This window comes from Tachysurus vachellii, chromosome 2, assembly GCF_030014155.1.
Source record: "Tachysurus vachellii isolate PV-2020 chromosome 2, HZAU_Pvac_v1, whole genome shotgun sequence".
Classification (NCBI taxonomy): Eukaryota; Metazoa; Chordata; class Actinopteri; order Siluriformes; family Bagridae; genus Tachysurus; species Tachysurus vachellii.
In genome coordinates this window covers 36,362,059-36,378,193 of record NC_083461.1, presented here as the reverse complement: position 1 = coordinate 36,378,193, position 16,135 = coordinate 36,362,059, and the positions used below count along the sequence as shown (strand labels likewise).

The 16,135-nt window shown below is 41.1% G+C and overlaps 1 protein-coding gene across 1 annotated transcript; it reads right to left on the bottom strand.

Moving 5' to 3' along the window:
* Window positions 1-444: 444 nt before the first annotated feature.
* On the bottom strand, window positions 445-15,291 carry smc2 (structural maintenance of chromosomes 2). The gene is made up of 24 exons (XM_060864518.1): window positions 15,008-15,291; window positions 14,602-14,751; window positions 10,825-10,947; window positions 10,709-10,747; window positions 10,463-10,573; window positions 8,711-8,755; window positions 8,384-8,617; window positions 8,091-8,240; window positions 7,527-7,760; window positions 7,277-7,436; window positions 7,047-7,164; window positions 6,412-6,550; window positions 4,634-4,753; window positions 4,339-4,543; window positions 4,112-4,247; window positions 3,832-3,956; window positions 3,360-3,553; window positions 2,769-2,912; window positions 2,284-2,478; window positions 1,573-1,773; window positions 1,342-1,458; window positions 1,076-1,236; window positions 836-983; window positions 445-721 (listed from the first exon to the last, which is right to left on the bottom strand). The coding sequence occupies exons 1-24, from the start codon at window positions 15,173-15,175 to the stop codon at window positions 533-535; spliced, it is 3,606 nt and encodes a 1,201-aa protein (XP_060720501.1). The 5' UTR covers window positions 15,176-15,291; the 3' UTR covers window positions 445-532.
* Between the last annotated feature and the right edge of the window lie 844 nt (window positions 15,292-16,135).

Genomic DNA, 16,135 nt, shown 5'->3' with positions numbered 1-16,135 from the left:
TTTAATGAACACGGCACTGTTCAAACAATAATCTTCTATGACATTGTTAGAACTTGGGTAGTAAATCTACAGCTGTGATGATTAGGTGAACTAAACAAGAGTTCAAGCACTCGAGTCGACGTTTTTTTCCACCCAGATCGATTACACGTTTATTGAAAATAGCTAAAAAAAAAAAAAAAAAGATGTAAGGAATGAAATGCAGCTTATGGGAGTAAACAGTATGGATTAGGAAGTGGTATAAAACATTTTGGAAGAAGGATAGAAAATATAAACACTGTACAAAATGCACTCGTTTGACTCGTTTGTTACCTGATGTTACTTCTCATTGCTTTTACTGGCCAAAACCCTTCAAATTAATAAACCTTCTAATCAAAGCCACACAAGTTTTACAAGTAATTTATATGTAATAAACTAAGAGCAAATATTCTGATTTGTTTTTAAAAAAAAAAAAAAAAAAAAAGTGTACACATGCGTTTAGAATAGAAAAGAAGCTAAATTTTGAAGATTATCTGCGTGTCCCGTGACTGTGTGTTTAGCTGGCGAGTATCTCACGCTGACGTTTATCCTTGGACTTTGCTTTGTCGTGTGCTCGCTGAGCTAGAACCTTTCCCTCGTGTGTCTGAGTTGTGCGCGTCACTGTTGAAATACCGTCCACGAACTTGGTCTTAAAGAGAACGTTGGCGTTGGTGAACATGCCGTCTTTCAGCGACACGACCACGAACTACAAAAGGGGAGGAAAAATAAAAAAAAATTCAGACATGTAGAACAGACGTTGTTTCGAATGAATAAAATAATAGTAGCGCTGTAGTGTAGTGTGTGGGTTTTAATGTATAACCTGGGAGTGTGTGAAGTGAGTGCGCAGCATCTGTCCTATGTTCTGCGTGTGCGAGAGGTCGAGAGCCGCGTCCACTTCATCCAGGATGTAGATCGGAGCAGGTTTAAACAGCAGCATGGCCAAAATCAAAGAAAGTGCCACCAGTGACCTGAAATCCACATACCGACACGTGAGGTGTGCATGAAAATCATACAACATTAGACTAGTCCTGGATGTAGTATTTGGATCAGGTTGTCTGACCTTTGGCCTCCACTCAGTTCTGTCAAGTTCTCCTTCCATGTTTTCCCCAGAGCAACTTTAAACTCAAGGCCATCGAGGACACCGCAGCCCTCAGGCGGAGCCAAACGAGCATCTGCCCCAGGCAGCAGAGTGGAGAATATAGATCCAAAATCCTTATTTACCTAAACATAAAGAATAAACAAGCATTGTGGATTTTGTCATTTAGAGATTTCCAGGTTAATGTTTATGTCAGCATTCGCTACATAAATTCTTTAAACGCTTCAAACCTTTTGCCAGGCCACGTTGAGCGCCTCGTTCTTTTTCTGGTCCAACTCTTTAATCGTCTCCAGGATCTTTGCTTTATCGTTCTCGACGATCCTCTTCTTCTTTTTCAGATCATTATACTAATCAAACAGACATTTACACATCAACATTAATAAGAAAAATTGATTTAGATCCAAACTGTAATTACATGTTAACTATAACTCGTTCAGGCACCGAGAGATGAAAACTCGTACTCGTTCTTCTGCCTCGCTGAGCATGTTCATGGCTCTACGGTTGATGTTTCTCTCCAGCTTGACTTTGGTCTCCTCGAGTCTCTTTAGTCTCTGGCCAGCTTCTTTAGGGTTGTTCTCCTTGAAGTCGTACGCAGAGTTTGGCTGGCCGAAGAGATGCCGCTCGGAAGAGATCCAGTCGTTCTCAGCCAGCATGCGAGTCACCTATGGAATGCCAGATACACACCATTTATACAGATTTACTAAGACAGCATGAATACATTTCTAATTAAATACATAAGAACAAGAAAATTATTTATTAATCTGTTCTGAGAAATGAAGGTGCCTTGCTATTGAGGGGAAAAGAAAATGTTTTACTAACACATATCATCACTAACACTATTTCCTAACTACCAGTTGTAAAGAAGTCGACAGACTGCAGCATCAGAGGTCGACTCATAAATTACTGTTACGAGTATTGGCCTCAGCAGCTCCTAATATTAGCACGCCCTCGTTATCTGCACGCAAAATAGTAGCCGACTGTTGTCCATCACCCTCTTTTAATGGCTAGATAATGTCCTGCTGCATCACTCGGAATAATCTGCTTTAATGTATTCAGGCAATGAATCAGGAGACAGAGTAGAGACTGCGGAGTGTGTGTGTGGAAGAGAGACACAAGAAGAGAGAGTGTTAGGTAGTGATGAGACACCATGCCCCGTCCCTGACCATACTCACCCTAGCAGCAGCATCTGCACTGTCCTTCTTGTGCTTGCTGATGTTGTGCTCCAGCTCTTTGATTTTGAGCTGAGCGTCGTTGTTGTGTTCTCTTAAGCGGTTGGCTTCTTCACTCTTCGCCTTGATCTCACGCTCTTGGGCCACGATCACCTCTTTCTGTTGGGTCAGCTGCTCCTGCGCTTGCCGTACACAGTCCTAAGCAAATGTTTTTTTCTCCTGTCATTATTTTCATTCATAGTGAATAAAAGCTGTTGTACATTTGTTGCCTTGAACATAACCCACTGTTTCATGCCTTACATATAGGCCAAAAAATTGTATTTAAATAAATAAATAAAATCAGCATGCAACATGAATATATAAGAGCAAAGAATTTACTGTTACTGCTTATACAACATGCTAAAGAAATCACCAACGCTTTCATATTCAAGTTCTCTCTGCAGAAAAAGAACTGAGAAATCCTACACAAGTGAGCTGCAAATTTGTACCTTATTAGCTGCGACCTCAGTGGTCATTGCGCTGATCTGTTCCTGTAAGGCTTTCATCGCCTCATCCACAGCCTGAATCTGCTGCTCATAACCAGCCTGCTCCCGCTTCAGCTCCTCAAGCTCCAACGCCACTGCATCAGCCTCCTACGAACACACACACACGACAAGACGGTTATATACACGCAAAAAAAAAAGAGAAACAAAACAAATACACGGGTGAGAGAATGTGGCCACATCACTATTGGAATCTCAGCAGTAATATAAGTGGAGCCAGATTTAGCAAAATTCACGTTTTTTTCCTTCTCTGGTTGTTGGAAAAAATAAAAAATAAAATGCTGGTGAACTCAAACCTTGTCAGTCAAGTTACCATAAATAATTACATTTAAATGGAAAAAAAAAAAATTATATGAATGGCTAGTTAAGTGTTTTGTTCTGTTGGTATATGACCATTGACAATGTTAAGTGTAACTGAGGTGTCTGTCTGTGGTCTAAAAATGGTCTGATGTGACATACTGATGCTCAGGATTTACAGTGAAGCACTAAAAAGAAAACAAAGTCACTATGATGGTGTATTTTTTATGACTATGGTACCTGTTGTCTCTCCTTGAGTCTCTTGTTGAAGGCGTCTGCTTTGCTTTTCGCCTGGTTGAGTTTCTGCTGCGCTGCTTTCAGTTCTTTCTCTCTCTCTTCCTCTGCATTCTTCATCTTGTTCTCCAAGACTTTGTACTTTTCCGCCGCCTTCTTCTGCACCTCCTTCGTCGTCTTGAGCGTCTCCTCGCTTTCCTCTAATGCAGGAAACAAAACAGACACTCAAGAAACTTCGCTCATAGTAAAAGAAAGAAAGAAATCGATGGCAAACTGAAATCATTTGGCACAACATGACAAGTCTCATCACATCTACTGCACAGTACAATACACTGTATTATTAATGATCTATTAAAGTGATCAATCAGATATGCTGAACATTACAACATGCTGGCTTCTACAAATTTGCCAGATTTTCTGTGTAAGTGTGTGTGTGTAGTCACACAGGTGCTATAAACATAGATGTGTGTGTGCATACCAATGGTCCTGCGGAGGTTCTCGAGCTCTACCTGCTGTTTATTGAAAGAGCTTTGTTGGAGTTTGGTTTCTAGGATCTGAGCTTCTTCAGTTTTCAGGTCCAGCTGCTGCTTCAGCTGACGATACCTGTCAGAGAATATTAAAACCATTCGTTCTCTTTAACAAAAGTCACTTTCCCTCAGTGCTGGACAAGCTACTAGATAGACCAGGGGATTTCAGAAGGTCTCAGTTACTCCAGTTTACTCAAAGAGAAGTGGGATGGAGGGATGATTAATGCTTACTTCTCAGCAGTTCCCTTGAGGCTGCCTTGTTCCTTTTCTACAGTAGCGAGCTCGGCCTCTTTGGCCCTTAGTTTGTCTTGTACAGCTTTCACCTCCGCCAGTTTGGAGAGCACAGAGGCAGTCTGCGCCCGAGCACCTGTACACATTGCACTCGTTTACTGCGTTCCTCTTTTATACAGTTAATTAAATTCACTCTCTATCTGTACTCTGCTCTGTCCGGTACTCACCTCCGGTCAACGTTCCCTGTGGATCAAACACGTCTCCACCGAGTGTGACGGTTTTGGTGCTGACGCCTTTATCAAAGGCAACCTTCTTGGCATTATCCAGAGAATCGCACACCAGCGTGGTTCCGAAAACATACTCCATGGCCTTGCGCAACTCAGACTCATAACCCACCAATGACAGAGCTGTATGAACGTTATCCTTTCCCACCTGATAAGTTAGACAAGATATTTTGCTGTCAAAGGAACACGATTCAAAATTTAACCCAGTGAAAATGGTCTCATCCATAAAGTTCCTTACAATGTTTTTCGCAGTACGAACTACTCCGTCGTCCAGCGTTCTTGCAGAGATCTTGTTCAGGGGGATGATTGTGTATCTGCGTTTCAGCTCACCCTTTTCCAGAATTTTCTTCCCAGTGACCTAAAAATAATTTAAAACACTTTTGTTGTATATAGCATGAAAGGGGAAACCACATATAATGCTGCTTGTTTTTACCCTTTCATGCACAAATTATCTATAAACGTATATACTTACACGTATTTTGAGTTCAAACGTTTGCATATCGTGGTAGAATGTGTACAATTTAAAAAATAAATAAATAAAAACTGAGTGAGAGAGAAAGCAAAAAAATATATTTTAATTCTTATAGGACTCAAGTTAATATGTAAGGCATAACAGAATGGCACAATCCTTTAGTTCTTAATATGGTGTATTGCCCCCTTTAGCATAAATAATGGCATGCAGTCTTTTGTAATGATTGTGCATGAGGTCCTTAATTCTCTCAGGTGGTATAGCTGCCCATTCTTCTTGTCAAAATGCATCCAGTTCCTATAAATCTTTTTGGTTGTCTTGCACAAACTGCACGTTTGAGATCTCCCCAAAGTGGCTCAATGATATTGAGGTCTGGAGACTGTGATGGCCTCCAGAACCTCCACCTTTTTCTGCTGTAGCCAGTGGAGGGTCAACCTCGCCTTGTGATTTGGAGCATTGTCATGTTGGAACATCCAAGAGCGTCCCATGTGCAGCTTTTGTGCTGCAGAATGCAAATTGTCTGCCAGTATTTTCTGATAACATGCTGTACTCATCTTGGCACTGGAGCTCCTGAGAGCGCTGTTGACTCTGTTTATGGTTGCGATTCTAAAGTTTAATTTTTATCAACACTCCAAATGGCTCCAGAAGCTTTGAGGCTTGTCTAGATACTGTCTGGTGTACTGAAGCCGGGCGTTTTTGTGGCATGGGCGCAGTAACGGCTTTCTCCTGGTAACTCGACCATGCAGGTCATTTGTGTTTAAGTACCTCCTTATTGTGCTCCTTGAAACACCACCATCTTTTTTTTCCAGAGCAGCCTGTATTTCTCTCAAAGTTATTTGTGGGTTTTTCTTTCTGAACAACGGGTGAAATCTTTCTTGGTCTACCTGACCGTGGCTTGGAATAAACAGATCCTTTTATTTTCCACCGCTTTCAGAGTTTGAACTGTACTGACTAGCATTTTTAAGTGCTGAGATATTTTATATAATTTTTAACTACCTTATTATGGTGGTCTAATGGCAGTTCTTTTGTCTTCCCCATAGTGCAGTATTCAGCCAAGTCAGTGCATCACCTCATGAGCTGAGAAACTCACTGCCTATTTATTAACAGACACTAATTACAATTACAAACGCAGGTGTGGAAACTTCCCTTTAATAGCCATTAAAAACCTCTGCGCGTAAAATGCCAATGTTTTACAATTTCTTTAAGGGTATGCAAACTTTTGAGCACAACTGTATACATACACACAGACATTCCATAACTTTTTTCCTTTCTCTCATTATTCATATTTATATATAAAAAATAATATTTTCAAGTCTAAATTTGTTAAAGATATCAATAAAGTTTGGGACTGTCACATGATGCAGCTGATTTTAAAAGTACATTTTCTTTTAATTAATTTGGAATATTTTGTCAAATGTTTGTAAAGATTTGCCAGCGATAACAAGTCTAAACGGGGACAGAAATCAGGATAAGTGATGAGGTGATTTAAACAACCTTAAACCGATTATCAGGGTTCAAGTGACACTTTTGGCCCATTCCAAGCTTACCTCAGTGTCCACCACTATGTTATAGAGACGACCGCCTGCCACCACTTCCAGAGCCGTAGCGTTACACACGTCTGTCACTGTGAAAAGGTTTGCCACCAGACCCTTGACTTTACTGCGGTCCCAGTTCCTCTCAGGATCTCTGCAAAATCACAAAATACACTACACTATAAAATGGAGCTACTCTGATAGATAGCTAGATAGACAGACGGATACTTTATCGATCCCGGAAAAAATTCTGGATCATCCCGCATTACCAGATTTGGAGACAGACGCCTACTTATGGGTACGATACAGTTTGTCACAATACACCTTAAGATGTCGTGGATACTGTGCTATCCGTTTTATAATTACTTTTCCCCCTTAAATAAGTTTCTCTGGAATAAAATATAAACTCTGGAACGTGTTTTTGCAGATATTACAATAAAAATAATAAGTAAATAAATTAAAATAAATAAATAAATAAACAAAACAAAAAAAAAAAAAAAAAATGACCATCTAATAATCAAATGAACAATTTTATTTACATTAATGCAATGTCTTTAAACATCAATTTAAAATATTTTAAATATACTGCAGTCCCACTCCTAGACAGGATTATATTAATCATATCGCTAATCGTACTTAAAAGTACTTACGCATATTCAAAGCGCAGGTTAGGGAACTGTCCCATGAAGGACTCGTAGGTTTCGCGTAAGTGGTTGACTTCGCGAGACAGCTGCCTTTTCTGTTCGATCAAGCGCTCCTCTCGACCGTCTAAGACACAAACAAGCAAGCTTCAGTATTCCAGCACCAGATGTTAATTGGATTACCGAAGCAGGACATTTTAATCATTGTTGTAACACAAACAGCATGTTAGAATTAAAACCTTCATAGTTGAGCTTCTCAAGTTCAGCCTGCAACTTGTCTCTGCACTTCTGCACAGCCTCGAAGGCATCTTGGTCTTTTTTATATCCACTGTCCATCTTCTTCACCTGAGCCTGCTTGCTTTTTAGCTCTTCTTGAGCATGCTTGAGCTTCATTTGAGCCTGAGTGTGAAACAAAAACATCAACGTTAATAACAACGCATGTAATAAAATGATATGGTCTTGACCTGTGTGTTAAGTTGAAAATGTTACCTGCTTAGCCTCGGTCTCTGCTTTGCTCATATCGTTCTTGCAGGTCATCATCTGACCTGCCAGTGTGGCCGCCTCGCCATCCTCATTGGCTGAAAGGCCGGCAGACACCGCCTTGAAGTGCTGTTGGGCCACCTCCAGTTCCTCTGCGTCCTTTTTTCCCTCCTCGTGCACGGCTCTCAGTCGCTCCATCATCTTGTTCACCTCACCTTCCTTTGCTGACAACACCTTTTTGTCCTTGTGAAAGAGAACATTGCTGGGCTTTAAAACATGTAAAGCAGAATTTCTGTACATTATGTAGCTAATTTAGAAAATATGACACTGAAAACGGTGACTCTGTTGGCTAATGTCTACCTGAGACAAAGAGCTAGGTTAAGAGCCCGCTAGGACCAAGCGATATTAAGGCATTTGTGAGCTAAGTGTATTTATATGCATGTGTCTGTGTGTGTGTGTGAGAGTGAGTGAGTGAGTGTGTGTGTGTGTGTGTGTGAGAGTGAGTGTGTGTGAGAGTGAGTGTGTGTGAGAGTGAGTGAGTGAGTGAGTGAAAGAGAGAGAGACATCTTTTACCTCTTCCATGTTTTTGACAAGTTCTTTCCTCTTTTTAGTCTCGTCCTTAAAGTTTTGCTTCTTCAGATCGAGAGCGCTCTGAGCTTTTGTGTCCACTCGCTGTGCCTCGGCCAGAGTCTCCTCCAGAGCCTTCAGAACACCTGCCACCTCCTAAACATGCACAGACACACACACAGACAAGTATAGTATAAGTATAGACTAAAATAGTTATATCACAAAGAAAAACCTAATAATTTGCTATGTTAATTTTTCATTAAAGTAATGTTTATGGAAGGAGTCATCGGGTGCGCAACCTTGTCCCTGCTCTTCTCCAGCACTTTAATTTCTTCGCTGAGCTCACGGATGCGCTCCGCGTTCTTCTGCATGCTGTTCTGGAGCTCACTGATGGAGCTCTGCATCGACTGCAGGTCCTCAGCCGACTTCAGCTTGGTCTCTTCGGCACACACAAACTGCCAAGCCACATAGAGCCGGCTCAGATGCTCAATCTCACGCATCAGCTTCTGGTACTCCAGGTAGGACGCACGCTCCTGAGGGGGTTGAAGAGTGTTGTGGTGAGAGCGTGAAGCCACTGATTAAAATAATGCATCTTATTACTGATCACAATAATGAAGTTTAGCAACCTCTTTCAGTTTCTCCATAGCAGGGGTAATCTCCTCATCCAGTATCTACAAGAGGGAAGAAAGCACACAAGCAATGAAGTGCAATTCCTCACACACACACAGAGAAACACAGGCAGAAACACAGCCTCACACACACAGGCAGAAACACAGCCTCACACACACACAGGCAGAAACACAGCCTCACACACACACAGGCAGAAACACAGCCTCACACACACACAGGCAGAAACACAGCCTCACACACACACAGGCAGAAACACAGCCTCACACACACACAGGCAGAAACACAGCCTCACACACACACAGGCAGAAACACAGCCTCACACACACACAGGCAGAAACACAGCCTCACACACACACAGGCAGAAACACAGCCTCACACACACACAGGCAGAAACACAGCCTCACACACACACAGGCAGAAACACAGCCTCACACACACACAGGCAGAAACACAGCCTCACACACACACAGGCAGAAACACAGCCTCACACACACACAGGCAGAAACACAGCCTCACACACACACAGGCAGAAACACAGCCTCACACACACACAGGCAGAAACACAGCCTCACACACACACAGGCAGAAACACAGCCTCACACACACACAGGCAGAAACACAGCCTCACACACACACAGGCAGAAACACAGCCACACACACACAGGCAGAAACACAGCCTCACACACACACAGGCAGAAACACAGCCTCACACACACACAGGCAGAAACACAGCCTCACACACACACACAGGCAGAAACACAGCCTCACACACACACAGGCAGAAACACAGCCTCACACACACACACAGGCAGAAACACAGCCTCACACACACACACACAGGCAGAAACACAGCCTCACACACACACACACAGGCAGAAACACAGCCTCACACACACACACAGGCAGAAACACAGCCTCACACACACACAGGCAGAAACACAGCCTCACACACACACAGGCAGAAACACAGCCTCACACACACACAGGCAGAAACACAGCCTCACACACACACACAGGCAGAAACACAGCCTCACACACACACACAGGCAGAAACACAGCCTCACACACACACACAGGCAGAAACACAGCCTCACACACACACACAGGCAGAAACACAGCCTCACACACACACACAGGCAGAAACACAGCCTCACACACACACACAGGCAGAAACACAGCCTCACACACACACACAGGCAGAAACACAGCCTCACACACACACACAGGCAGAAACACAGCCTCACACACACACACAGGCAGAAACACAGCCTCACACACACACACAGGCAGAAACACAGCCTCACACACACACACAGGCAGAAACACAGCCTCACACACACACACAGGCAGAAACACAGCCTCACACACACACACAGGCAGAAACACAGCCTCACACACACACACAGGCAGAAACACAGCCTCACACACACACACAGGCAGAAACACAGCCTCACACACACACACAGGCAGAAACACAGCCTCACACACACACACAGGCAGAAACACAGCCTCACACACACAGGCAGAAACACAGCCTCACACACACAGGCAGAAACACAGCCTCACACACACAGGCAGAAACACAGCCTCACACACACAGGCAGAAACACAGCCTCACACACACAGGCAGAAACACAGCCTCACACACACAGGCAGAAACACAGCCTCACACACACAGGCAGAAACACAGCCTCACACACACAGGCAGAAACACAGCCTCACACACACAGGCAGAAACACAGGCAGACCGTTTGAATCTCTTTCAACTTTGCATCTTTCTTCTCGATGGTTTTCTGAGCGCTGATCTTCTTGCACTCGTACATCCTCGTACCAGCAGCTTCTTCAATCATGGCCAGAATCTACACAAAGTTGTTAGGTTTGGGAAGGGGGGAAAAAAAAAAGTTAAAATAATATTTCATTTAAATAAATTTATCAAACATATAGAAAAATATGACATATTTGTAGATAAAAGGCAAATCGATGCATCGCCTCACCTCAGGTGGTTTCATGTTCAAGACTTTGGTGATTCTCCCCTAAAAATAGTAAGACATTAGTTTACTGCAGGAAAACGGTCCATGGCATTAGTTTAATGAGAATGTGTAAGTGTTACCTGCATTATAAGAAAATGTGGATTGTTGACGTTAAGCCCAACAGAACAGAAGAGATCCTGAACACGCATGTTGTTTGCGTTCACACCGTTGATGAGATACTTATTCCGCCCACCGATAACAACCTGGATAGAAAGCACAGTAAATCTATTCACTTAAATGACCAGAGTCTTAAAGCGGCGGTACCGGCACTTAAAGCGGCAGTATGCAAACATACTGTGTCTGTGAGAAACAAGGAAGTAAGCCGGTCTGAAAAAGTACTGACGTGCAAACATGAAAAACCCAAAAACGGTTGTCTGGTTGAACCGCTGAAACGCTCAAGGTTACATACCGCTCCTTTAAGTAACCACTCCTTAAAGTGGCGTAAACTCCTGAAACTTGCAGGTGATACTACGCTCATCTGTCTCATCCAAGATGATGAGTCTGCATACCGGCAGGAGGTGAAGCAGCTGGTGCTATGGTGCAGTCAGAACAGTTTAGAGCTAAACACCCTCAAAACCGTGGAGATGATAGTGGACTTTAGGAAAGACCCCTCATCACTACTCCCCCTCACAATATCCAACAGCCCTGTGTCATCTGTGGAGGCCTTCAAGTTTCTGTGCACTACCATTTCTCAAGACCTGAAATGGGAGTGCAACATAAACTCCATCATCAAAAAGGCCCAGCAGAGGATGTACTTTCTACATCAATTAAGGAAGTCTGGTCTGCCACAGGAGCTATTGATGCTGTTCTGCACTGCAGTCATTGAATCCATCCTGTGCACATCCATCCATCACCATCTGGTTTGGTGCAGCAACAAAACAGGACAGAAACAGACTGCAACACATGGCTAAAACAGTAGAAAAAATATTGGTGCCCCTCTGCCTGCTCCCCAGGACTTGTACGACACAAGAACCAGAAATCGGGCAGGTAAAATTAGCACTGACCCTTCGCGCCCTGCACACAACCTCTTTCAGCTCCTCCCTTCTCTCAGGTGCTACAGAACTTTGCTTACTAAAACTGCCAGACAGAGGAACGGTTTCTTTTCCCAGACAATCACCCTGATTAACAACTCACCATAATTATATTCCCTGCTTCATATCTATAAGTACTGCATTATCAGGACTGTCAGTCATCACATCATCTGTATATGTTACACACACTACTGCTGCTGCATATTATACAAAAGCATAATATTGCACAATATTGTTATTTGCAATTCTCACACTTTATGTACACAACTGATCTGTCATATATTCTGTGTTCATATTTAATACTCATAATGTCTATATTGCCTCTCATCGTCTGTATTGTCTTGTATAGTATAGTGTTATTTATGTCTGTACTGTCTTCTCTTGTATAGTATAGTGTTATTTATGTCTGTATTGTCTTGTATAGTATAGTGTTATTTATGTCTGTACTGTCTTGTATAGTATAGTGTTATTTATGTCTGTACTGTCTTGTATAGTATAGTGTTATTTATGTCTGTATTGTCTTCTCTTGTATAGTATAGTGTTATTTATGTCTGTACTGTCTTGTATAGTATAGTGTTATTTATGTCTGTACTGTCTTGTATAGTATAGTGTTATTTATGTCTGTATTGTCTTCTCTTGTATAGTATAGTGTTATTTATGTCTGTCTTCTCTTGTATAGTATAGTGTTATGTCTGTACTGTCTTGTATAGTATAGTGTTATTTATGTCTGTATTGTCTTGTATAGTATAGTGTTATTTATGTCTATTGTCTTCTCTTGTATAGTATAGTGTTATTTATGTCTGTATTGTCTTCTCTTGTATAGTATAGTGTTATTTATGTCTGTACTGTCTTGTATAGTATAGTGTTATTTATGTCTATTGTCTTCTCTTGTGTAGTATAGTGTTATTTATGTCTGTACAGTCTTGTATAGTATAGTGTTATTTATGTCTGTATTGTCTTGTATAGTATAGTGTTATTTATGTCTGTATTGTCTTGTATAGTATAGTGTTATTTATGTCTGTACTGTCTTGTATAGTATAGTGTTATTTATGTCTGTACTGTCTTGTATAGTATAGTGTTATTTATGTCTGTACTGTCTTGTGTAGTATAGTGTTATTTATGTCTGTACAGTCTTGTGTAGTATAGTGTTATTTATGTCTGTACTGTCTTGTATAGTATAGTGTTATTTATGTCTGTACTGTCTTGTATAGTATAGTGTTATTTATGTCTGTACTGTCTTGTGTAGTATAGTGTTATTTATGTCTGTACAGTCTTGTGTAGTATAGTGTTATTTATGTCTGTATTGTCTTGTATAGTATAGTGTTATTTATGTCTGTACTGTCTTGTATAGTATAGTGTTATTTATGTCTGTACTGTCTTGTATAGTATAGTGTTATTTATGTCTGTACTGTCTTGTATAGTATAGTGTTATGTCTGTATTGTCTTGTGTAGTATAGTGTTATTTATGTCTGTATTGTCTTGTATAGTATAGTGTTATTTATGTCTGTACTGTCTTGTATAGTATAGTGTTATTTATGTCTGTACTGTCTTGTATAGTATAGTGTTATTTATGTCTGTACTGTCTTGTATAGTATAGTGTTATTTATGTCTGTACTGTCTTGTATAGTATAGTGTTATTTATGTCTGTACTGTCTTGTATAGTATAGTGTTATTTATGTCTGTACTGTCTTGTATAGTATAGTGTTATTTATGTCTGTACTGTCTTGTATAGTATAGTGTTATTTATGTCTGTATTGTCTTGTATAGTATAGTGTTATTTATGTCTGTACTGTCTTGTATAGTATAGTGTTATTTATGTCTGTACTGTCTTGTATAGTATAGTGTTATTTATGTCTGTATTGTCTTGTATAGTATAGTGTTATTTATGTCTGTACTGTCTTGTATAGTATAGTGTTATTTATGTCTGTACTGTCTTGTATAGTATAGTGTTATGTCTGTATTGTCTTGTGTAGTATAGTGTTATTTATGTCTGTATTGTCTTGTATAGTATAGTGTTATTTATGTCTGTACTGTCTTGTATAGTATAGTGTTATTTATGTCTGTACTGTCTTGTATAGTATAGTGTTATTTATGTCTGTACTGTCTTGTATAGTATAGTGTTATTTATGTCTGTACTGTCTTGTATAGTATAGTGTTATTTATGTCTGTATTGTCTTGTATAGTATAGTGTTATTTATGTCTGTACTGTCTTGTATAGTATAGTGTTATTTATGTCTGTACTGTCTTGTATAGTATAGTGTTATTTATGTCTGTATTGTCTTGTATAGTATAGTGTTATTTATGTCTGTACTGTCTTGTATAGTATAGTGTTATTTATGTCTGTACTGTCTTGTATAGTATAGTGTTATTTATGTCTGTACTGTCTTGTATAGTATAGTGTTATTTATGTCTGTACTGTCTTGTATAGTATAGTGTTATTTATGTCTGTATTGTCTTGTATAGTATAGTGTTATGTCTGTATTGTCTTGTGTAGTATAGTGTTATTTATGTCTGTATTGTCTTGTGTAGTATAGTGTTATTTATGTCCGTACTGTCTTGTATAGTATAGTGTTATGTCTGTATTGTCTTGTATAGTATAGTGTTATTTATGTCCGTACTGTCTTGTATAGTATAGTGTTATTTATGTCTGTACTGTCTTGTATAGTATAGTGTTATTTATGTCTGTATTGTCTTGTATAGTATAGTGTTATTTATGTCTGTACTGTCTTGTAGAGTCTTTATTGTATAGTCTACCAAATTCCTCGTGTGTGTCAACATCAACACACTTGTCCACTAAACCTGATTGTGATTTAAAACCACACTTACCTGTCTGGTGATGGTGATCTCGTCATGGGTCTCGAACCCCAGCGGGCTCTGTTTCTTATTGGAGTTGTCGAAAGTGATGGACACTGTAGCTTTAGTGATTCCAGCAAGCCCATTTTTGTAGACTAAATCTTGGAGGTTTGATGCTCTGACCTGAAAAGACCCAGAAAAAAAAGAAAACAAGTCTGTCATTAAATACAGAAACGGTGTTAAACCTTAAATCTGGTGTCTCAGAGAAACACTTTACATCACAGACTAAACATTTTAGGTTTGGAGCTGATTGTTTATCACATATATGGGGTGAAAAGTGTCTTTGGGATATTTTACACGCCTGTTAGCTGTTAGCCAGTTAGCTAGTAAAACAAACAAACGAACACAAGCTAGTGTTTGGGTCAGTGACATGTTTGACCTGTGATAAGTTGGTGATTCCGAGCAGGAAGCAGATGGAGTCGAGGATGTTGGACTTTCCGCTGCCGTTCAGACCGGTGATGGCGTTAAACAGCGGGTCAAAGCCGTTAATTTCCGTCCTCTCAGCGTACGACTTAAAGCCTTCTAGGATTATAGACTTTATATACATGTCGATACGAGTCCTACCGAAGCCGCGGTGTGTTTTAAAGCAAAAGGAAAAACAAACCGTGAATCCGACAGGAGAAAAAAACAAACCCTTCTGTAGCTTTAGGCTAACGGACTGTGCGCGAGCGGGATACAAACTTAAAAAGCGGCGCCAAACAGTTTTTTCTTCTTCGGGGGTGTTTCGGTGAGCTGCGTGTGACGATGCATACTGCCACCTACCGTATTTTATAAGGAAATGAACACGGAAAAAACACTCATTCACTCAATCTTTTACTCTCTCATCCACTCTCTCTCTCACTCACTCTCTCATTCACTCACTCACTCACACACTCACTCACTCACTCACTCCCTCACTCTACCACTCTCTCACTCACACACAAACTCACTCTCTCCCTCCCTCCCTCACTCACTCACACACTCACTCACACACTCACTCTCTCCCTCACTCACACACTCCCTCACTCTCACACTCACACACAAACTCACTCTCTCCCTCCCTCATTCACTCACTCCCTCACTCTCACACTCATTCACACACTCACTCTCTCTCTCACACACTCACTTACACTCACTCACTCACTCACTCACTCTCTCACTCACTCACAGACTCACTTACACACTCACTCACACACTCACTCACTCACTCCTCACTCAATCTCACACTCACTCTCTCTCTCACTCACTCCCTCACTCTCACACTCACTCTCTCTCTCACACTCACTTACACTCACTCACTCCCTCACTCACTCACTTACACACTCACTCACTCACTCACTCTCTCTCTCACTCACTCACAGACTCACTTACACACTCACTCACACACTCACTCACTCCCTCACTCACTCTCACACTCACTCTCTCTCACTCACTCACTTACACACTCACTCACTCACACACTCACTGACTCCCTCACTCTCACACTCACTCTCTCTCTCACTCACTCACAGACTCACTTACACACTCA

Excerpts from the sequence above, each read along its gene's own strand:
- smc2 (XM_060864518.1), bottom strand. The coding sequence starts at position 15,175 with ATGTATATAAAGTCTATAATCCTAGAAGGCTTTAAGTCGTACGCTGAG. Across the intron at positions 3,957-4,111 it reads CTCAAGGGAACTGCTGAGAA|GTATCGTCAGCTGAAGCAGC; the intron begins GTAAGCATTAAT and ends ATTCTCTGACAG. Across the intron at positions 1,774-2,283 it reads GTGCAGATGCTGCTGCTAGG|GTGACTCGCATGCTGGCTGA; the intron begins GTGAGTATGGTC and ends GGCATTCCATAG.